Source organism: Anastrepha obliqua, chromosome 1 (genome assembly GCF_027943255.1).
Source record: "Anastrepha obliqua isolate idAnaObli1 chromosome 1, idAnaObli1_1.0, whole genome shotgun sequence".
NCBI classification, from domain to species: Eukaryota; Metazoa; Arthropoda; class Insecta; order Diptera; family Tephritidae; genus Anastrepha; species Anastrepha obliqua.
Window position 1 is genome coordinate 66,080,038 of NC_072892.1, and position 24,275 is coordinate 66,104,312.

Genomic DNA, 24,275 nt, shown 5'->3' on the forward strand with positions numbered 1-24,275 from the left:
CACTCGCCGAGTCCTTTTTGGTGGCTGTCTGTTATCTACTGTTTCCCACTGTCTCCTGTCGCCTGTCACCCGCCAATTGTATCCTGCCTAAGCAGCTGCATACGCCCTTTCGACGTTTAGAACGCTTCAGCGCACGTTGTGTGTACATAATTACGTGCTTTGTAGTTGGCGTGTAAACACTCTGATACTTGATTATGCTTTTTTGTTTATATAATTTGTCTTTGTTAATGTATTTGTTACTTCGCTGAACTTAATAACGTTTTTCCGTTCCCCTGTGCCCCCTCTTCGGTTTGCTGTATTGGAGTCTGCTACAAAAAGTTTCACATTAGCAAATAGCTTCACTACAGCTTCTCACTTTTTGTTGCGTTGTCTTTCATCTGTTCATTAATGAACTATTTGTGTAATAAAAGGATAAAAGACATTCCAAAACCAACAATTCGAAATGCCTCTGTAGATGTTAGACGGTAGCTGAAAGTGCTAGTGCGCTTAGTTAAAATACAATCGAAGAATTTAACTAAAGGAGAATTGTTTACACTTTTGTAGCAAGGCAAGGGAAAGATAACAAGAATTCAAACCCTGATTTTTCTGCTTCGTAAATTACCTATCTATTGTATATCGGCCACCGTAGCCGAATGGGTTTGTGCGTGACTACGATGCGGCAGGGCTTGAGTTTGAAATTCACGGTGGGCATGAAACACCAAATGATAGAAAAAGTGTTTTCCAATAGCCGCCATTTGAGGAAAAATGTCAAGATGCACGCCGCAAATCGGAAGACGAGCGCGACCAAGCATCCAACAAATGATGTATTCGTCAGTCTGTCAACCCATGTTAAATAAATTTTAGCATTCATATACATTTGTATGTGTATGTATGACCGAGGGGAAAAGTTTGTTAATACATACCAACAACCATACATTTGTAATGTAAACATAATTTTTAACATACTTTCGGGCATAAGCAGAGTCATTAGCAGCCACAAAAATTAATTGGCATGAATTGCATTGTGTGCTGTAGCATTTGTGTGCAGAAAATTACCCTTTTCAGCATTTTTTAGTTTAAAAACTTGGTAATTTATAATAAACAAAGTAATCAAAAGTGCAAAAAACATAAAAAATCAAAACATCAAAATTTCTCTTTTGTACACAAAAAACAAAGTACACAAAATTCAACAGAGCTCGCAAGTTCTGTTAAGTATTAACTGTAAATACCAGATAAAGCAGTAAAACCTAGGCAAGCGAGATCGCAAAACATTGATATATTTTCTTTACTTATGAAAATTCTTCTTTTAATCAAATTTCAGACTTTTAATTTTCTGCTTTATCCTCTGATACGCTCAGCGTCACAAGCTTGTTGAGTCAACAAGATTTTTATAAGATAAGATTCTTTCTGCGATCTGTAATTTAACAAATATTTGGTATTCTTTCTACTTCAAGATCTGACTGTTACAAAGAATTTTAAATGTGGTGTTGCTGTTAGGGTAATGGTTTTTTCCACTCACATTCTGGGAGTAAGATCTTTCCATCTGTCTGATTTTGCATTTCGTTTACGTTCCAGACATAATTGTTTGCTATTAATGAAGACGACTGCCAATTTTTGCTGCTGTTTTTGTTTAGCTTCTGTTTATTAAATTACTTATTTTCAAGGCGGCGTAAAATTAATAAGATTTGTAGTTTTACAAATGGCGTCGTAGGTCAATCTTATCTGACAGTTGTAAAATAGACAGCTACAGTATAGAAACAGACAGACAATGGATCGATCGCGTAAAGATCAAAATAAAGATTTCCACCACTCATTGCATTTTTTTTTTAGTAAAAAAGTTTTTCAAAAACAAAGTCGGAGGATTAATTTTGTCCTACCTTGTATTTACACATACATAAGCACATATTTAATTTTATTTTAATTCATTTCACGTTTTCATACTTTATTTTACCTCATATTTTTTGTTCAAATATTTTAATATTAGTTTTACTTTATTATATTCGATTTAACTTACCTATATTTTATTTTATTTTGTTTGTTTAGTTTGCTTTATTTTATTTTATGTAACTCGTTTACATTGTATTCAACTTTTTTATTTTGCTATCATTTATTTTATTTCATTTAATGTATTATATTTAATAATGTTTTTATGTTTTTTATATTTTTCTATACTTTATTTTGGCTTATCTTTTCACTAGATTTACTAGATTGTATTATATTTAATTTAATTTCTAATTTTATTTTAATTAACTTGATATTATTTGTTTTATTGTATTAAATTTTATAAATTTTTGTATAGTATTACAATTATTTTTTTTTTAATTTCATTTTATTAATTTTGTTTTGTTGATTTTTGATTTATATTTTTAATATTTTGTTTTATGTTATTGTATTTTCTCTATTCTGTTTTTACATTTTTTATTTTGTTTTACTTTATTTTTTTATATTTTACACTATTTTACTGTATTGTCCTCGTTTTTGTTTTGTTAAATTGTTCCATTCAATTAAATTTATTTTATTTAATATTTTCCGTTTTTTCGTGTTTTTAAATTTTTCCTCTATTATTTTTTCTTATTTTACTCGTTTTTACTATATTTTATTATATTTTGATTTTGGGTATTTAATTTTTTAATATTTTCAATTTTTATCTTTATTTTTTTATATTTATTTTACATTTAAGTTTTTTTTTATATATATTTTTTTATTTTGTATATATATTTGTTTGTATTTTTATTTTATATATATATTTGTTTCTTATTTGATTGTACTGTAAAAAATCTTCTTGCTTCATTCTAAAAATACCCGCCTTGTATAGAGTTCAATTAATAATATATGAATGTATTTCCCCTCCTCTTGATCAGCCCAGTCTATTAGGGATCTCGAATTATTTTCTGGGCGTGGTACTTTTCCTCTCATTCAACATCTGTTTCCCTCAGCTTGTGCCTCCAACAGCTTGCAGCTTTGCAATAGTTTACATTAAGCTCCTCTGTGCGGCTAACATATAATTTGTAGCAGATAATCCGCGATACAGTTCATATTTAGTATGGAAGAGTGCCAGCCTTTGTATGCGTATCTAGAATGCTTCTCAGCTGTTGGTTTGCTGCCATATACATACATATGTACATACCTCAATGCATATCTATCTTCTTTACATCGCTCTCAGTGTTATGTTATTTACATATGTATTTATCTCTGTAGCTTAAGTGTATTGGGTAGTAACTTTAATGCTCTTATGAACAATTTGCTCGCTGCTTTCCTAAGTCTGTATATTGCATTTTGCGCGAAACTTATTTGTCAGACTTGTTATTTTCTTTTATTTATTTTCACATATTCTTCTAATTGTAATTGAATTTCATAATTACTAAAAGCATTTGTGTTTTTTGCCTTTTCTACAGCACACATGAAGACACATCTGCCGTTGGGCGTTTTTATGTCCGAGGATGCACTACAACTGCCACACGGTCGCCAGCAGGAACAACATCACCAACGCGAACCAGTGTATGAAGAGGAAGAAGAGTTGCGTGCGGTTCGAGAAGAACAACAGCCACAAACAGACGATACTGAACAACCGCAGGAAGAACGCGAACAGCAAGAATTGGAGCAGCTGCTTGAAGATGAGCCACAAGAGTTGGAGGAACCACAAACAGCTGAACCACAAGCTTATACCGATGAAGACGTCACGCCAATGGCAGTTGATAGTGTTGACAATAATGCAGATCATCAGCAGGAGCATGAGTTTGAAGATGAGGATGCAGAGGCGGAAGAGAATGGGGCGCACGTGCAGGTATCAGAGGAAGTTGATGAACAAGCGCGACAGCAAGAACAAGAGCAACAGCAGCAGCAAAATGCTGATGATTTAATGTTTGCGGCCAGCTGCAGTCCCAGTACCACTACTGGCGCCAGTCCATATAGTTTCGCAGATGGCAATCATGTAAACCATTCAGATATTAGCACCACCACCACCACCACCACTACCACCAGCGCCACCAATCGCAATTATTCCGAGAGCATGAATCGTTGCAGCAGTAGCGCTAAATAGTCTCCGGCGATTGCATACATCATCGGCCAAAAGCCACCTACCATTGTGCTCTACTATTGCGCGGAAACGTAACAGGAAAAGGAACAGGTGGAGGGGGCGAAGGGTCAGGTAGGTGAAGGTTCAGCATCATCAGCGGCGAAGAGACGGTGAAAGAGAGCTGTAGGAGAACATCGTGAGAATTGAACAGAGATAAAATATTTTGCACAGAGAATGTAGATGTATGTACGAGTATATCAGGGAATTACCGTTAGAGCGAGCAACTGCATTCTTTAAAAGCTTTTAGAAAATATTTTAAGTAGTTAAAACTACAGCTCAGGTATCGGCTGTGTACACATACATAGAAAGGTTTTACCGACTATGGCCACCTGAATTTACAGTTATATGAACCAGATAAATGCGCTGTTCCAGCAAAGACTTACCTAGTGCTGGACACTAATTGTGTTACAGACACAAAAACCATTGTTTTGTCTTAAGAAAACAAGAACCTTTGAGATGACTTATTATACTATGTATATGTAATGCCAGGAATAGTTTCTCTATTCGATTTAGCGTTGTTTTTAACTCTTAACACGCACTTGCTTATATAATACTTGAAAAAATTTAAAGAAAGCTTTGAAAAAACGCAACTGTTTAAGTTTAATACTTTTTAAATTTTTATAAGCTATACTTTAGTATACAAATTTAAAGGTGCGAAGGATGAAGCCAGGTTAAAATACGAGCCCTTTTACATTACGGGCATTGCATTAAATTAATAGTATTGTTTTTTGGACTACTCCGCAATCAGTTGTAGAAAAGTATAGTAGATACTATTTTAACGCTGGAATTTGTTTCATCGTGAATGCATACATTTTATTGAATAATTAAAATAAAAAATAAAAATTCATTATAGTAATGATTAAAAACAAATATATTATCAATGAAATACATAAAATAAATTAAATTAAATACAATGAAAAAACTAAAAAATCAATTTAAAAACTAAAAATAAAGAAATAAGAATAAGTAAAGGAAATAAGATTAAAAAAATGCAATTAAAAAAAATATATAAAATATAAAATTTAATGAATTTAATGAATTAAAAAAACTTAAATTAAAATAAAATAAATTAAATTAAATGAAAAAGTAAAACAAAAATAAAAAAATTAAATTAAAATAATAATTAACTTAAAATGAAGTATAATTAAATCACACAAAAGAAAAAAAAAACAAAAAAAAAAGAATTAAATGTAACAGAAATTAAATAAAATAAAAAAATATTTGTGTTGTAAATAGGTTTATAAACGCCGAAATAAAAACAAAAACGTAAAATACGTAAACAAAAATTTAAGTAAAATAATTAAAAATTAAAATAAAACAAAAAGGTTAAATAAAAAAGTTAATTAAATAGAATTAATTTAAACAAAACAAAAACGAAAATAAAGCATATAATAAAGGAATAAATAAAATAATAAAAACTAATAAACTAAATTTACATGAATTTAATTATAATTCATTAAATAAAACAAAAAACAAAAATAAAATAAAAAATTAAATCAAATAATATTATATTAAATAAAACCAAAATGGCAAAAAAATCAAACTTTACTAAAACAAAAAATAAAAAACAAAATAGAATAATATAAAAACATAAAATAATATAAAAAAAGAAAATTAAATAAAATAAAATAAAAAAATTAAATTTAACAAAATGTTGAAATGAAATAAAACAATATTAACTAAAACCAAAATGAAAAATAAAAAAATTAATTAATTAATTAAAATTAATATTTTAATTTAAAAAATTATAATTCAAAAAAGGTTTAAATAAAAAAAGTTATTGTAAGTTTACCAAATGTTAAAATAAAGTAAAATAATATTAGATGAAACCAAAATGACAAAAAAATAAATTTTTAATAAAATAAAAAATAAAATTAAAATAAAGAATGTTCAACTAAAATAAAACAATATTAAATAAAACCAAAATAACAAAAACAAAAATAAAATAAAAAATGTTCAAATAAAATAAAACAATATTAACTAAAACCAAAATAACAAAAACAAAAATAAAATTGTAATAATGAAAATGAAAAATAAAAAATGAATTTATTAATTATAATTAAAAAAAAAGTGTTTAATAAAAAAAATTAAAAGTTAGCATAATGTTAAATTAATATTAAATGAAACCAAAATGACAAAAAAATTAAATCTTAATAAAATGAAAAATTTAAAATTAAAATAAAATTTAACGAAATTTTAAAATATCAAATAAAACAAAAAGGGAAAAATAGTAAAAAAAATGGTTAATAAAATAAAAAGATACGAAAATACAAACTTTTAATAAAATAAATTAAATTAAATAATATAAAAAAATTAAATTGACATAAAAACATAATAACATACTGCGGTAATAAAAAGTGAAATAACAATTATTATATATAATTAAATGAAACAAAACAAAGACGAAAATATAAAATTAGATGCAAAATAAATTAAATTAAATAAAAAAGTATTGGCCTGGTGCTGCAACGCGGTTTAAAAAAAATTAAATAAAATAACATAAAATAATAAAACATAAATTAAAGTCAAATAAAATAAAACCAAATAAAGAACTTTAAATATATAAATTAAAAAAAGTAATTAAATTGAAATGAAATAAAACTAAGTTAATTAAAATTAAAAAAATGCGCTGAAAATATGTATGTAATTATATATTTTTCCTTTAACTCCTATTGGAGAATCGGGCGTCCAATAGCTGGAAACGCTTTATATATTATCTCAAAATCAGAATTTTCGCCTTATAAAAATTTGAATTAGTTGCTTTCTTTTGTGTTTTTACAAAATAAGGCTGCAATATTTATGTATATAGATTTCTTAAAATATATTGAAAACATTGCATATCACACTTTTCTCATTAAATTTAATTTGATAAGACTAATAAATTACGCTCCATTGTACTAATGTAAAATACCTACAAACATACATGTAAATCTAATCGAACTTAATATTGAGATTTCTTAATATGAACCACAAAATTATACGTAAATAAATATTTTTAAGTGCTTCGTACATTCTTAAATATATCCCACCCACCAAATGCCATTTCCGTTCTTGTTTAATAATCGCTAAACACACTTCCATTCAATAAAAACTTTGAGCTGTAATTGCCATTGCGCCAAAAAAATCATTAAAATAAATTTGTTACATTCAAAATACACCTAAAATACCTAAGTTAATCTCTATGCGTATAAATATTTATTTAAGAGCTGTAGTTAAAATTAAAAACAATAATCAGTAGCTTTTAAGAGACTTCCATAAATCTTTGTAATTTATTTTCTTAAAAGAACTTACTAAAATAAAAAGACTTTTAAATTAAATACCCATAAATTAAAAAAAACTATACTATTTAAAAATATTAATTAACAATTTGATGCATTCGAAATGTTGAAGAAGAAATCTTTAACAGAGAACCGGGGGTAAATTTTCAACCGAGCTGCGAATAAATATAAATTTTAAATAAATATTTCAACTTAAAAATTTATATTTTTTATATATTTATATAAATTTTTAAATTTATATTTTGTGTTAAGTTTCCTAAGAGACACATTTTATAATTTAAATTGGTTAGTAATATTCGTATTCGACGAAGTCAGTTGGGTAACAAACCCCAATGTTTTCTGCAAATATTTATGTACACCCCTAAGCATTTTGAACAATTTTCACTACTTTTATTTTTTTATTTTTTTTTATAAATAAAAGTATAGCTCACTGTATGACAAAAGTCATATAAATATAATTTAAAAATTTTATACAGAAATTAGAAAAATCTCAGAAACTTTCTTCCAAATCCACGGAATTTTTGAGCTACTTCAAACTTGCACTTTATTATGCTAAAATTTAATGGAGCATACCAAAAATCTTTCTAGAAATACTAATTTCTAAAAAGCCAAATTTCTAAATTTATTTAATTTTTTTATGCAGTTCATCTAATTTTTACGAAAAGTTTGAAACTCCGTTTTATATGAGTTTTACTCGAAATGAGTTATACTTTTATAAAAAGATAATGAATAATAGAAAAATAAAATAAAAATAGTGCAAACTGGTGAAAATGTGGTTGTGTCATCATTTTTCGCAGGCTGTATGTAGAAAATATTCAATGAATGTAAAAATATTCTTCATTATCAATTTTTCGATATCTAACTCAATTAGCTATAAAATCAAAAGAAAATTATATCCTGCAGTTGAGTATTAAGTGTTACTCGTTTGCTTCTTGAAGTGGCTAACGGCTAGGCTGCCTCAATTGCATCTGCTTAGCCTATTTTCCAAGTGCTTTCAAGCACTTTCTTATGACATTCTGACGAAGGCAACGCAAAAAACAGAGCCTAAAACACCTAAGAGACATTAAAAATGGTGTTACTGGTACTGAATTTATGACACCCTTTTCAAAATATTTTGTCTTAGTGACTAGTTCCAAGTTTGACTTGCAAGTAAGAACTCATTTTATTTTTTTAAGTAAATATAAAAAAAAAATATAATAAAATTGCTTCATAAAATTATCAAAATTGGCTAATTTTTGTTTTTTGTTAGTTTTTTTAATTTCTAATTTTTACGCTTCAAATTCTAATTTAATTTTTTTTATTTTATTGTATTAATTTGTAGTAGATTTTTATCACTTCTTTTCATTATTATAATTTGGAATTCTCAAATTGTTACGAATTTAATAATTTTTAATTCAATGAATTTTCAATTATTTTTTATTTTATTTTTTTTATTTATTTTTATTTTTCTTTCAAACCTTTTTCCATTTATAAAAACATTAAAAACGAATCTTAAAAAATTTAAAATGAAAATTAATCTGATTGGTTACAAACAAAATTTCGTTGAAAACCCATTAAAAGTTATGTTCTGTAGCTGTAAATGATAAAAACTAGTAAAAAAACAAAAACAAATTGACCACATACTGGAAATTCGTCTAAAAATTCTGATTAAAAAATATGAAATTTAGATTTCTTTTTTAACTTGGATTTTTATAATTTTTGTAGAAGAATGCACTGCATACATATATTTTTAGAAAAAAAAAGAAAAATTTAAGTGTATGGAAAATTGTTTTAAAATTTACATTTCTATCATTTCCAACAAAACTCTGTGTCGAAAAGAGTTAAGTATTGAATTAATTTTGTTATTTTTTTTTTTATTTTTTTTCTGCATTTTTTAAATTTATTTGTGAAGTTCTTTTTTAATTTTTGTTAAATTTTTTACAGTTTGTCTCTTAATTTTTGTTATTTTCTTAATTTTTTACTTTTTTAATATTTGTTTTTTATCCCTTTTTTGTTTTTTCTTTAGTTTTGTTTTAAGTTTTTACATTTACTTTACTTTTATATTTTAAGGCTGGCTATTGTTTTTTAATTTTTGTTACCTTTTTACGATTTTTTTTTTAATTCTTATTTAAAATTTTTTATCAGTTTTTATTATTTTATTAAATATTAAGTATTTATTATACTTTTTTACATTTTTATTTTAATTGATTGTTAATTTTTTTTTTTAATTTTGTTATTTTTTAACAATTTTTTTTTGAATTTTTGTTACTTTTTTACGATTTTTTTTTTAATTCTTATTTAAAATTTTTTATTAGTTTTTATTATTTTATTAAATATTAAGTATTTATTATACTTTTTTACATTTTTATTTTAATTGATTGTTAATTTTTTTTTTAATTTTGTCATTTTCTAACAATTTTTTTTGAATTTTTGTTACTTTTTTACGATTCTTTTTAGTTTATTGCTATACTTTTACGATTTTTATTCACTTTTTATTACTTTTAAAATTTTGTTTTAGTTTTTGTACTTTTTATTACTTCGAAAATTTTTTTTTAGTTTTTGTACTTTTTATTACTTAAACATTTTTTTTTTAAGTTTTTATTACTTTTTTAGATTTTTATTTTAATTGGTTGGTAATTTTTTTTTTAATTTTGTTATTTTATAACAATTTTTTTTTGGATTTTTGTTACTTTTTTAAGATTCTTTTTAGTTTATTGCTATATTTTTACGATTTTTATTCACTTTTTATTACTTTTAAAATTTTGTTTTAGTTTTTGTACTTTTTATTACTTCGAAAATTTTTTTTTAGTTTTTGTACTTTTTATTACTTAAAAATTTTGTTTTTTTAGTTTTTATTACTTTTTTACATTTTTATTTTAATTGGTTGGTAATTTTTTTTTTTAATTTGGTATTTTATAACAATTTTTTTTTTAGTTTTTTGTTATATTTTACCATTTTTATTTACTTTTTAAATTTTGTTTTAGTTTTCGAACTTTTTATTACGTTTAAATTTTTTTTTTAGCTTTTGTTACTGTTTTAGATTTTTATTTTTAAGCTTTGTAATTTTTTAACTTGTTTTAATATTTTTGTGTTTACAATTACTTGTTTGCATTATTGTTTACATACATTTTGTTTTTGTTTAAATTTTATTTTTTGTTTCAATATTTGTTTTTACATATTTTCATTTTCTTTTTACATATTTTTTAATTGTTTTTACTTTTTTACATATTTTTATACATTTTTACGTTTTATTTGATTTTTTTAATGTTTTTTTTATGGTTTTACGTTACGCGTTTTCTGTCATCGTTCGACTTTACACTATTATTGTATGTATGTATAGTGCTAGAAAATTTGCATTCCGAAAAATTCATTCTCTTAGGCCTCTTGTGTATATACATTTTTATAGGAGCTGACACATTTTTTGGAAAAAAATTCATATAAATGCACAAGTCAATTAAAAACATATTAACAACTGTTTTTTTTTTTTTGTTTTTGTATTTTGTGCACGAAATGTTCAAGCGAATCGCTTCCATATATTTCAATTATAAAAATTCATTCCAAGCACAATTTATTAGCTTTCCATGTCTTGAATTTAAATTGAAATGCATTCTCAGAAAATTTACTATTCCTCTAGTTGAACTTAGTGACATAATTTATCATAATTAGCAAGACCTACTTGAAAATTCAGCTGACTTCGATTTTCAGCAAATGACCGCAGCCACATTAAAGCTATCCTACCCTCAACTATTAAAACTAATTTTTGGAATAAAATTTTCGTCTTTCAAAAAGTCTGCATATTCATTTCATATGAATACATCTTTAATATCTCTTAATATGCGATAATTAAATAATGAACTCTAGTGCCTAAATACCTTTTAATATTTCTTATTAGTATGTATGTATGTATAGCAAAAACTAAACAAAACAACAACATCTACTGTAAATATTTCCAAACACACGCAATATGAGCGAGTAGCATTAAGGGTATAATTTAATATTGTTATAATTTTAATATAAATAATTTTATCAATGTCAGTTCTTTATTGTAATATTAATATGTATTGTATTTGACGAAAAAAAAGAAGTGAAATGAGAAAAATTCACATTCAATGCCAAAAATCTGCGCTACACCTTCGTCTGTATAAGAAAATGAAAATATTGCCTAGTCGCAGGCGCACTCATTACCATAAGCCGCTTGCCGCTTGTGTTGACCTTTAATTAGCTTGTGAAGATTAGCGCTAATATTTCATTATTTATTATTTTGCCAATAATTTCGAAAATCTGTTCAATTATAATAATTTTATATACGCGCAAGTTTAATTAGCTACGCAATTGAATTTTTAAATAAATTATATTTTTGTTTCACTTGGTTTCAAAACCAGATATTTGAATTTATTGTAAAATATTTATTTTTATTTTTTATACCTATATCCTTTTATGTGTTTTGCTAAAAGTTTTTATATGGAAAAACATAAATATGAAAGAGTGGACGGATCTTTAATGGTTTAATAATTACATATAGACATACATATTTATATATTTATGCTAATTTTAACGCCATTTTTATGTGACAGTAGTTTAAAGCGAAGCCACAAAACTGTTGAAGTAATGCTAACAAAAAGAAACTTCTTTATTTTTTTATTTATTTATTAAATGGAATTCAACAATTAAATGATTATTTTAGAATAAAAACGGAGCACTGGCTGCCAAAGCTTACGGCTCACACTTCTTTATTATATAATATTTGAATATATGAATAATTATATGCGAATAAGTAAACGCTTACGTGCATATGTATATGTATATGTAAATATATGTACATAACCAATTATATTAAAACAAAAAACACTGAAATATAAAAATTAATAAGTTTTTGTTTGCCAGCTGTTCAATTACATGCACACATAAAAATGCAACCCTGCGTATAAAATAATATATTGTAATGTTTTTTCTTTAACTTACTAAGAGAAAAATGAAAATATTTATTCTATGTGTATATAAAGGAAACAAAAATAATAATATTGTAAAACGAAGAAAAATCAAAAAATGCAACAAGCGAAAACCACACACAATAGAAAAAATTGTTTAATGTGAATTTTTATATGTATGTATGAAATCTTAAATAGTTTTAATGATAAATATGTGCACGTACATATGAACACAAATAGTTGATACTCTGCAGGCTATTTTCCAAGCCTGGCGCTCTTATTATATACAAATGTATATTAAATTTAATACTAATATTTTCAAAATAGAAAGCAATAATTTATATGCAATAATAATTGAAAAAAAACGGTGTTTTCTTGTTTGTAGTTCTTGTTGTTGTTGATGTTGAAGTGCTTGAGTATTTCCACTGAAATAATCCTAATTAGTGACCAGCACCGTTTTACTACCACCGTATCGTTTAATGATATTTGTTTTGTTTTCTTCTAAGTCAGATCCATTTAGTGAGGTCCAAGTGTAGCAGCAAATTCTTTATGTCTGAGATCTCATTAATTTGCTACAAGAAAGGCTTACCAAAGGAACGGAGTCGTGCCCTAGCTAGCCCTGCACATTCACATAAGTAGTGGACAGCTTCCGCTCGACAGCTTCTGCAGATAGGATTGAAGGGTATGTTGAGTCTACCTGCATGATCCCCTACTTTCCAATGGCCTGTAAGGGTTGCAGTGATGCGTAAGACGTTTGGCCAAGAGCATCCTAACAGATCATTCGTCCTTTGGATTTTGTATGACGACCATGTGTTTTTTGCTGTAATACATGTAGTTAGTTGCTTCCATCTTCTGTCGGCTAAAGCCATGATAGTGTGAAGCAATGGATGCCTTTATTGTATTGTGTCGAACCTTTTTTTGCTAGCTCATCCGCTATCTCATTACCCCGTACGTTCCTGTGATCTCAAGCCAATGACTAAGCATTTCCAGCTCCTCTCTACACTGTAAGACTAGTTTGGATGAAATGGAGTTGCAGTCTAAGGCCTTTATAGCTGCTTGACTGTCTGAGAAGATAGCTACTCTTGCACCAACTTCCTTGTAGAGTTTTAGTGATTTGTATGATTCTCTGATCGCTAACAGTTCTGCCTGGAACACGCTGGCATAGTCAGGAAGACGTAATTGACTGAGATAGGTTGAGCGGCTCCGAATAGAAGCCAGCTCCCACACCACAGTTCATCTTAGAACCATCGGTATATCGTGTCTTTCAATCACCTTCCCTTTGCTCCATTCGGCCCTCGGTGGAAAACGTACCGTAAAGTCTTTCTTGAAGTTAAGATCGGTCCCCGAGTGTAGTCTGATCTGTTTTTGAGCAGCGACGGTTCTTGTAGGAGGATTTTACTTCTTGTTTGTAGTAATGACAATTTAAAATTTTGTGTTTTCATTCCACGTACGCTGCGCTTTCTCCTTCATTCAAGGCCGAGCTCAAATATGCGGGAAAAAAGTTTTAAAGTGAAAAATAAGTTTTTAAAGTAAAAAAAATTCTTTTCAAGCAGTTGGTAATAAAAGACACTAAAAAATTTAAAAAAAATGTTAAGCTAAACAAAATTTTTAAAAACAAAAACAAATATTTGTTCAGGTATTTGGTAATTGTAGACACAATTGAGATGTGTTTAAAAAAAAGTAAATAAAAAATTTTAAAGTAAAAAAAATATTTAAGTTTTAACAAAAAAATTATTTTCAAGTAGGTGGTAAAATATGTTTAAAAAAAACTACAATTTTTTCTTTAAAGTAAAAAAAAGGAAAAAACAAATTTCAAGTAAAAAAAAAGGAACAAAAATTTAAAAGTAAATAAAAAATTTTAAAGTAAAAAAAACTTTTAAGTAAAAAACAAAATTCTTTTCAAGCAGTTGGTAATAGTAGACACTATTGAGGTGTGTTTAAAAACAATTTTAAAGTAAACGAAATTTTTAGAAATAAAAAATTTATTTTTTCAGGTATTTGGTAATAGTAGGCACTATTGAGGTGTATTTAAAAAAATAACAAAAAAATTTAAAAGTCAATAAAAAATTTTAAAGTAAAAAAAAAAGTTTAAAGTAACAAAATTTTTAAAAATAAAAAAAATAGTAGGTATTTAAAAGTAAATAAAAAATTTTAAAGTAAAAAAAAAGTTTAAAGTAACAAAATTTTTAAAAATAAAAAAATAGTAGGTATTTAAAAGTAAATAAAAAATTTTAAAGTAAAAAAAAATTTAAGGAAAAAAAATTTAAAGTGGTTGGAAAGTGACTAGAATTGGACTAGTTGCAAAATTACCAAGTAAAAATTTATGTCAGACAGATATTAATCTGTTATGTTATTTACAAATTTTTTTAATGCCTTAAATTTTTCGAAAAAGATTAACCAGCTCATCAATAACATTTTGTCTTCTGCAAAGTAGCTCTTCATCCAGATAAAATACACTTTAGCTAGCGCTTTTTTTCAATCTTCGACGCACATCTAATATGCGCTTTGTGAGCTCATTCAATTTGATTTTCAATTTTGTTCGACGATCTATATGAATATGATACTTAGCTCCAACTTCACCTGCAAGTTGTTGTTGTAGCAGTTGACTGGGGCCCTACCAATGAGGTATAATCGCCGATCGTCGTCGTTTAACTCATTTAACGGTAGGCCCAGGAAACATGCTGTTCCTACAGGTTGGGTCCAGAGGGAGAGCGGTGTTAGGTGTGTGAACCTGAGAGCACATGTGAATAGGTGGCTTGTATTGAGCGGTGTGCTTTCACATGCCGGACATATAGTGAGTATTATCGGGATCGATTCTGGATAAGTAGGAGTTTAACCTGTTACAATATCCTGAACGCAATTCGGCCAAAGAAACGGTGGTGAGAGTCTCCTGTTGAATGTCGTTTAGCGTCTGTCCATATACTGTCCGTCCAGTAGTTGCAGTTGTGTTTTGTCCTGGATCTCGCCAGCGCAGTTGAAGAGATGCCTCCTAACACGCCTGGAAGGTGGCTCAGGCTCTATTAAATGCCTGCAGCGGTAATTTCTAAGTTAATACCCAAGCAGAAATTCTTTTCTTAGCATTTTGCTATGCTCCCTGAACAGAAGCATGGAAACCTCGTTGTGAAGGTGTTGCAGGGAGGCCATCAGAAGGCATCGTGTGACTGTCCTGATAGCAGTATTTTGACAGGTCTGGAGCTTCGTCCATTGTGAGTTACTAGTGACAGGCGCCTAGATTTGCGCAGCTTAATGCAGTATCGCAGCAAGTTGTAAATAAGTTCGCTCTGTTCATTTCGTAAGTGAAAGCGGAAAGTTGAGTGCACTGAAGCAAGCAAGTCGTCACAGACTAATACAACGGACATCATTATCGCACGTTCATCAGCATATGAATCCATTTCCACGACATTTCCATTTCTCACGTCAGTTGGTTCTACGTTACCGGAACGGCCCGGATTTCCATCTGGCCAAGGACTGTTACTCCAGCAGGATATTGTAGCAGGTTAAACTCCTACCTATCCAGAATCGACCCCGACATACTAAACATATGTCCAGCATGTGAAGGTACCCCGCACGACACTAACCACCTCTTCACATGCCCCATCAAACCCACTCATCTAACACCTCTCTCCCTCTGGACTCAACCCGTCGAAACTGCCAGTTTCCTGGGCCTACCGTTAGATGAGCTAGACGAAGACGACCGGTAATTACACTACACTGACAGGGCGAAGATACTGCTACAACAACAACAACTCCAGCAGGATGCCCGGTATATGTATGGGTAATGTTTATGCTACTATAACAACAACAACATTTCCAAGACAATATTTTGCGTTTTATGTGGAAGCGGAATCCCTTCACCGCCGATCCTGCAGCCGCACAGCTTGTATGGCCACACATTCTTGTATATATTACGTATAAAAGATTAAATAATGTGACAATGTCAATAAATTTTCATAAAATCAGAGTAAATTTTTACAAAATCTTAATAAAATTTCAGAACATCCTAATACCTTTAACAAATCACTCGGTCTTATTGTTTTTGTAACAGCGTAAACTGCTGGTGCAACACATTTTAAATCAGGACGGAAGTATACATGTAAAATATCTCCCGTACATTCATAGCTGCGAATATCCAGCAGTAAAAGCTTGAGTGGAAATGATAAACCTGAATTCAAAATCAATAAAAAACAGATTTAAAAGCCACGATTTTCCCACATGCTTTTCTAACTAAGTGCTTTAAAGCAGCCGTTTATTATTCCAGCGTTACGACATAATTATTTATTTAGTATTTCGTATTCGTCTAAGGTAATGTCGGTACAAAAAGTATTTTTTTATGTAGTACATAGATGTATGATGCGGTGATTGTGTGAGTGTGAGTGCATTAAATAGTTTTCAAACGATTTACCCGTTAACGTTTAACATTTAAAATAAAAAAATATATTAAACTCCACAACAAAGACAAATAAGCCAAAGGAATAGGCTGCTCAACGTTTATTTGTGCGTGTGCACATTGGAAAACCACTAAACGACTTTTGCCTTCCACTAGACATGCCAACTTTTTCCATCTGTGTTAGTTCAATCGTAATACCAGTCAAGGAAGAGTAAAGCAAATGACATGACTAACAAAAAAAATAACGACCATACACGCAAACCGGCATTGCGTTGTATGGCCTGTTTGATTTGTTCATTAGCGTCTTTGACGTTCTCCGTTGCGCCAACCACAGCATTGGCGATGCGCTCGATGTTATGTTGTTGCAGCGAGACCTGTAAGTAGAGTATGAATGAGGCACTGAAAACAAAACATTTAAAAGACAAATATGGCGCACCTTTTCTGTGAAGATGTCCTGCAACTGCGCTATGTCCACCACATTTTTCTCGATCTGTTCCACCTCTTCAGCCAAACCCTGCAGTTCATGATAGAGTTGCACATTCTCCTGTTCGTACATTTGCACATCCTCGGGGGAAAGTTTTTTCGCTTCTTCTTCTTCGTCTTCTAATTGCTGCGATTTTTGTATGTCCTCGTCTAGCGCCACTTTCTGCGATGATTGTGTCGTCTTCAACTCCCCACCGCTGCCAATGCTGTCTTCGCCTTCAGCATGCGGATGCCGATGCCGCAATTGTGGACCACTCACCTTCGCATTCTCATCTTCACTACTCTGCTCATTTGTTCTACCAAATGCGGCATCAACATCGCCCCCAATGTCACCGAAATCATCGTCATCTAGCCAATCACCCTGCAAGTCAGAAACTTCGTTTTCACCCAGTCCATTGCGTGGTCGTAAATCATCCGTGACATCGTCGTCGGTGGTGCTACTTGTTGAGTGCCGCACCTCACGGCGACCACTATGTTCCCCACCCGGACGCACTGGTATCTTCTTTTTGTCAGCTACTAATTTCAATAGTCTAAATGTTTCCAGTTCGTACTGCACACGATAACGTTTTTGCTCCAAATAGATTTGTTGCACGTTGCGCAAATAGCGTTCCAATAAATCGATCACCGCCTCGATATGTTGCTGCTGCTGTGGTTTTCGTTTTGCACGCTTCCAATCCGCACGCATTTGTGCCAAATGTTGTGTGTAATAGGCCACAAATTTTTCCGACTCGCGGTCGATTAAATCGCGTTGTTCGTCCGACATGTGTGTTGCACTCTTCAGGTGCTGACCGATGCGCATGTACGCCGCCCGATTCTCCACAAGCACATTTCGCAATGTGGTGATTTTGTGGCACACATCCTTGGCCTGCCGCGAGAATTCATCTCGTCGTCCAGCGCCCACGCCAACGCTGCTTTTCGGTAGAATGCGTTGCTTGTCCAGCGATTGTGGTGGCAGTTCACCTTTGCGCTGTAGTTTCACAGTCATTACACCGGCTTTGAATCTTTGTGTAACGTCCATTTTGCCGGGAGGTGCTTTAGGAATGCGTTGCGTTGCTACATTAATTCTATTTGAAGTAGAAACAAAAATGTAGCCACTTTTGTAAATACAAAATGATTTCTAAATATCTTTCGTGTAAATGTTAAATGCAAGAAACCACGTCCACTGACAGCTGTTGACACATCAGTGGTTGGCTGTGTGTGACAGCTGCTGCCAGCTGTTTCGTGTAGTGCTGGTAAGCGAAGCATAAGAGTAAACGAGTCTCGAACGAGTCTAACCAAAATTCGCTACAAGATATTCAATTTCGAAATTTTCAAGGAAAAATATATCATCTAAATTATTATTTATTTATCGAAGGTATTTCGGCATACTGCTCTTATTATTGTGGTAATAATAACAACAATTATTGCGTTAATAAACTATTTAAATAATGCAGCAAGAATGGATGGCAGCATACGAACTCGAGTGTTTCCGTTAGCGCTGATTTGAATGTCGTGAGGAAAATTTTGCTTAATTAACATCATCGAGTTTTGTAAGAAATATAAGGCCTTTTCTATTCGCCATTTCTCCGTCTCCTAACTCTATGCTCGATTAACTTAACGAAAAATTTGGATGCGAAAGCAACAACAAAGCTATCAAGTAAGATTCGCCGATAGCGAGTATGGCTATAGCTCAGTAGACTGTCGTACAAACACATGTAATTTAAGTCAGCTCTATTCCCGCGTTGCCAATATTTGTTCATTTTTACCAGTTGCTTCATCTATTCACCACTTGCTAACGCAGAGCAGAGAACGTTAATGTATCATTCTCAATATGAAAATTACTTTGGGAGACGTGCAATGAAAATAATATTTATAAAAATATTATGAAAGTCCTCCGCAAAACTGTGTTCCTAATCCATAACGAAAGTATACAACTTTAAAACAAAATTAATATTATAATCACTATGATTATTTAAACACTTTAATGTATGTATGCACCAATCACTCCGAAATAAAAACCGAATTGAAAACTTACTTAGAAACCGAATAGGTAACGTTCAATAGCAGTACAAAAGGCCGTTAAAATGAAAACAATCAATGAATTGTTTATTGTTATTGTTATTGAATCATGCTTATCACCAAAAAGAGAAATATCGTTGCCAGCCGCCAACGAATCTCTAATGAAAGGAGGAATTTCGTTCTCGGGCGTCAATGTGTTAAGCGCTGTAATGATGCCAACTGTAAATATGCATTCAGTTCTTTAAAGAAATTTAGTTATTATTCATATTTTTTGTGGATTGGTGAAACAAATACGTAAATATTTCCGTGCTTGTAAAACGGGCAAATATTTAGAGAGAACAAAAAAGTGGAAATTAAAAGAAACAAAATTATATACAAAGTTTCTATAAATGGACTGAAAAGTTTTTCGTTTAAATCGTTGCCTAACATAAAAAAAGGGAATTTCGATTAAGCAAATATTTGTATGCTCGGTGCTAGGAATTTTATATTTTCACTTCAATTCACAATGAACAACGAACAGTTAACTTAAGAGAAAGGAACAATATAAGCGAACTGTTAAGTCGTAAATTGTAACCATAAAATTCGTTTAAAATTTGCTATGCTTTAAGTTTCCCCAACTAACCTACTTCGGTTGACGTCGTGTTTCTCCGTAAGTTTTTCTCCGATTTCCCTGAAATTTTGGAACAGTATTTAGAAAGCCGAATGGGTTGGTGCGTGACTACCATTCGGAATTCACAGAGAGAACGTAGGTTTGAATCTCGGTGAAAACGCCAAAATTAAAAAAACATTTTTCTAATAGCGGTCGCCCCTAGGCAGGCAATGGCAAACCTCCGAGTGTATTTCATACCACAAATAGGAGCTCGACCAAACACCCAAAAAGAGTGTACGCGCCAATTATGTATATATATATATATATATTTAGAAAGAATTAAGCGTTGGAAGAAATTAGACCAAAATTTGTTGTTTTGAAAATAAATCTATAAAATTCGTTTAAAGTTTGCTATGCTTCACATTTGCTAGTTACAAGTTAACAGTTTCCAATCCTAACTCGACCTCAGCTCTTATTCTATGTGGAAAGATTTTGTCTTGAAATTCTACCTTAAATTAGGCTGCTTAAGTGGGCTTAGGATTTGAAACTATTACTCTAAATTATAACGACTAAGGGGGGATTCTACTGTAAAAATCAAATTTTCATGGATTTTGTTTTCATACTTGTATTAATTTAATTAGTAAAAAAAAGTTTAGGGTTACATAAACACAGGTCTTGAGTGTACAAAAAAAATTTTTTAATTTATTTTCATTTCAAAATGGCAGCTGTACAGCCGCTCCCCCGAAACGCCTTTTGAAATCTGCCCACACTGTCGCGCATTTAAAAAAAATCTGAAATGAAAAAAACCAAATTTTTTTTATTATATATCATTATTTTTAGTTGTTAAGCCTATTACTTGCAAAAAAAAAATTTTTTTGTAAAATTTTTGAAGTTTTTTAAAAAATCGACATTTTTTTGTTGTCATTTTGTTATTAAAAAAGGGGTTATAAATAATAAATTTTTTCCCACCATAGCTTTAAAAACTAGTAAATATTGTTAAAAATATACTATCAAAGTTTGAGCTTGATATGTTAATTTTTCACGGAGCTGTGATGTGGGCAATTTTGAAAACGTGGTTTCGAGAAAAACACGCTTAAACAATTTTTCATACTTACAGCTTAATCAGCTATTCCTGCCCCATATAACATTTCGTCTGCTCTTAATATTTCATTATCCTCTTCAAGAAGAGCCTCTGTACGAGCTTTTCGGGCTTCGTGGGTGGATTCAGAGCGACGTTTAACCTTTTTCTTCTCACGACGATTGTGGACGAAAATCGCATATTCATAGCTGCGCTCGCCAATTTCGATTTTTAATTCTTGCATAATCCGCAATATTGCTCCCCTCTCTTAATGCTTTATTCTTTTATCCGAAATAATATCCAATGAGCATTTTCAAGGTCAAAAGAATCTATAGATATTCTGACATGGGTAACCAAGTAGAAGGTTGGAGTAGGGAACGTCTTATCTCTTGATCAACCGTAAACCGCTCCAGCGCTCAGTTTATACCTGCTTTGCTAAAACTTTTATAACTTGAAAACTATTCAAGATTTCTTTTTAAGATTTTCATGGAACATTCTGGAGTTGTTTCTGAGTATGTTTCAACAAAAAGTAAAAAATCGATTTTTTTTAAGTTTTACAGTAGAGGCCCCCCTAAACTCGACTTTGGCTATTACTCGAAACATGAAGAATTACTGAATAACGATAAACTCGAATTGGTTTGTTATTCCCAATTTGAAAAAATATCAATTTATTAAACGAAATAATAGAATTCGCTCTCAAAGAGAAAAATATCGAAAAAAAAGTACATTAACGCAAACCCAGTAAGAGTTTGCAAGCTTACGAACAGCTGATTAAATTGTTGGTAGGAAAAAACACAAAAATGAAAATTTGTTTCACTTGAACTACCTCGTATTAAATTTAAAAAAAAAACATATTTTGTTCCATTTCATCATTTCATATTTCATTAGCATAAAACAAAAAATTAATGCTTTCGATTTGTATTTCGGAAACTGCAGACACGGGGACTGGAGACTGTGGCTCGGAATACATACATCTATATTATGGGCCGATTCCTACCTCATATGTGACTTCAAATAAACTTTATAAATTGTATCTAAAATATATTGGCATGCATTTTCCATTTTAATCATAATTTTTATTTAAATTTACAACTTTGACCCAATTCACAAAATTGAATTGCTGTTTATTCCTGTTTGCTTGCGATCAGCAGAGATTTCACGTCTGAACACAATCCGAATTCTAGTTAAGAAACTTTTTTGAAAATTATTGAATCAAATTGAGACATGCTGTTATTCCCAAATAATGAAAATAAAATATCGATTTTAGCTGTTCAGATTTATAGGCATAAAATATAAATTTTTTGAGCTACAATGGACGTGCTTTGAATGCTGGCCATAACTCAACTTAGCCCTAAATCGACTGTAGCACAGAATTGTGTACAATAACTAAAAGTTAAAATTTCGTAATCAAAATTTTTCAAGAGCACGAATGCATGACATTTTTTTATACGGAGAATATGCGAAACATCGTTAGGGGAAAAAATTATCAAAAATCAAGGAACATTTTTAGCTACTTTAAATTTTCACTTAGTTATACTAAAATTTTATGAGCTATAAATTAGTGTAGCTGAATTTCTTTTTTAATTTTTTAGTTTTTATAGTTTTTATAGTTTTTATAAATCTTGAAAAATGCTCGAAACTTGGTCTTTGGGCCACTCGGCAAAAATTATTGGCGCTTGGTTTGGATGTTTTGCCACATCCACCATATAGTCCTGACCTTGCACCGTCTGATTACTTTTTGTTTCGGTCTTTACAAAACTCCTTGAATGGTAAAAATGTCAATACTGATGTTGATGTCAAATCGTACTTCATTCAGTTTTTTGCTAATAAAAACCAGATGTTTTATGAATAAAAATGGGCAATACATTACAGAATAAAGCTATTTAGAGCTCCATGAAAAAATTGTCTTTGATTTTTTAAAAAACATCCGCAATTTCTTAGTTGGCACCTTCTATTTGCTACTTCTCTGTTCCCTATTTCTGAACTCTGCTCACTTGACAAAAAATTTGCAAGTGAAAGCAACAATAAGGTTATCGAGCAAGATTCGCCACTAGCTAGTTTGGTTATACCTCATAAAACTGGTATAAGGGGTGATATACTGTTAGAAGAAAAAAGCGAATTTTCCAGAATTTTTTCTGAGTAACCTTTTAAATTTATTGATCTAAAAATTTGTACACATATTATGAATTAACTGTATTTTAAGACTTAGAACTATTAAAAATATTTATTTGGAAAGGAGCTACAGCTGATCTCCGGGAGCTCCTCTCAAGAAAGACGTTTTGTCACTATAGCTCTGAACTGGATTCTCTGAAATTAAAAAAACCAAACAGATAAAATAATGTTAAATCTAGTAATTTATCAAAGGAATAAGCAAAATATTTTTTTTTTTGACAAAATGGCGGTTTCTCCAAAAAAAAACTGATTTATGACCAAATTTTCGGCCTTAAATTGTTTATAAAAAAAACATATTTATCAGTGAAATAAAATCTTCGATTAATTACAAAAAAATATGTTATGCAAGGCTGTCCCCTGTCGCCCCTTCTCTTCGCCATCGTCCTTGATGACGTCATGAGCCAACTGACCCTGCACAAAAAAGGCATCGTATGGAGTTTCACCAGACACCTTGATGACCTGGACTTCGCCGATGACATCTGCCTCCTCTCTCATAAACTCTCTCACACGCAGGCGAAGGCGGAAAACTAATTGCGCTGGCACGCACTGTCGGACTGGAGGTGAACATCGCCAAGACCAAGGCCATGAGAGTTAACTGCAATAACGCAAGGCAGATATTGGTTAACGGATGCCCGATGGAATTCGTTGAAAGCTTCTGCTACCTCGGCTGCATCATCACGGCAGATGGTGGAGCAGATGAAGATGTCAACTGCAGGCCAAACAAAGCAAGGGCGGCATTTGGGCGAATGCATACAGTATGGGGGAGTTCGCAAATCTCCAGACGCACTAAACTACGAATATTGTGTTCATGCGTAAAGTCAGTATTGTTACAATCCTTCATCAACAAATGCCTCCGCATCATCTGATATTCTGGCCAAACACCATCAGTAACGACGCACTGTGGAGATTAACGAACGAGGAACCCATCCTCCGCAAATCATACGCAGAAAGTGGCGATGGATAGGTCACACATTCAGAAAACCACCAGATAGTACCACGATAATGGCACTGAACTGGAACCCGCAAGAGGCAGAGGTCGCGGTCGCCCAAAAAACACTTGGAGAATGCCGACATCTCATGGGACGGTGCAAAAACAAGAGCAAGAACCGTGTACGCTGGAAAAGTCTTGTCGAAGAAGCCCATAATAAACTTATTATAAAAACATTATTTCAACATATGAAAAACTCTAATTGAAAACTCACAGAATACCCCAGAAAAGCGAATAGAACTAAAAGAATGAAAGCCACCTTTATTGACTAGTTTAAATAATTTATTATAATTATAAAAATAAATTGCGAAAAGACTTTCGTTACTACATACAAAGATATT

The 24,275-nt window shown here is 30.6% G+C and overlaps 2 protein-coding genes across 2 annotated transcripts in view; one reads left to right on the forward strand and one right to left on the reverse strand.

Annotated features, from left to right (window-relative positions):
• Positions 1 to 4,770, forward strand: part of LOC129253421 (uncharacterized) — a 227,452-nt gene extending 222,682 nt beyond the window's left edge. The window contains exon 5 of the mRNA XM_054891789.1: positions 3,375 to 4,770. Coding sequence (XP_054747764.1) covers positions 3,375 to 4,018 — 644 coding nt within the window. The 3' untranslated portion in view covers positions 4,019 to 4,770. The remainder of the gene's footprint in view (positions 1 to 3,374) is intronic.
• Positions 4,771 to 16,428: 11,658 nt separating this feature from the next.
• LOC129235367 (syntaxin-18) lies at positions 16,429 to 18,295 on the reverse strand. Its single transcript, XM_054869178.1, has 2 exons — positions 17,063 to 18,295; positions 16,429 to 17,000 (listed from the first exon to the last, which is right to left on the reverse strand). Exons 1-2 carry the CDS (start codon positions 18,125 to 18,127, stop codon positions 16,812 to 16,814), a joined length of 1,254 nt encoding a protein of 417 aa, XP_054725153.1. The 5' UTR covers positions 18,128 to 18,295; the 3' UTR covers positions 16,429 to 16,811.
• Positions 18,296 to 24,275: the final 5,980 nt, after the last annotated feature.

Excerpts from the sequence above, each read along its gene's own strand:
- LOC129235367 (XM_054869178.1), bottom strand. The coding sequence starts at position 18,127 with ATGGACGTTACACAAAGATTCAAAGCCGGTGTAATGACTGTGAAACTA. Across the intron at positions 17,001-17,062 it reads AGGACATCTTCACAGAAAAG|GTCTCGCTGCAACAACATAA; the intron begins GTGCGCCATATT and ends CTCTACTTACAG.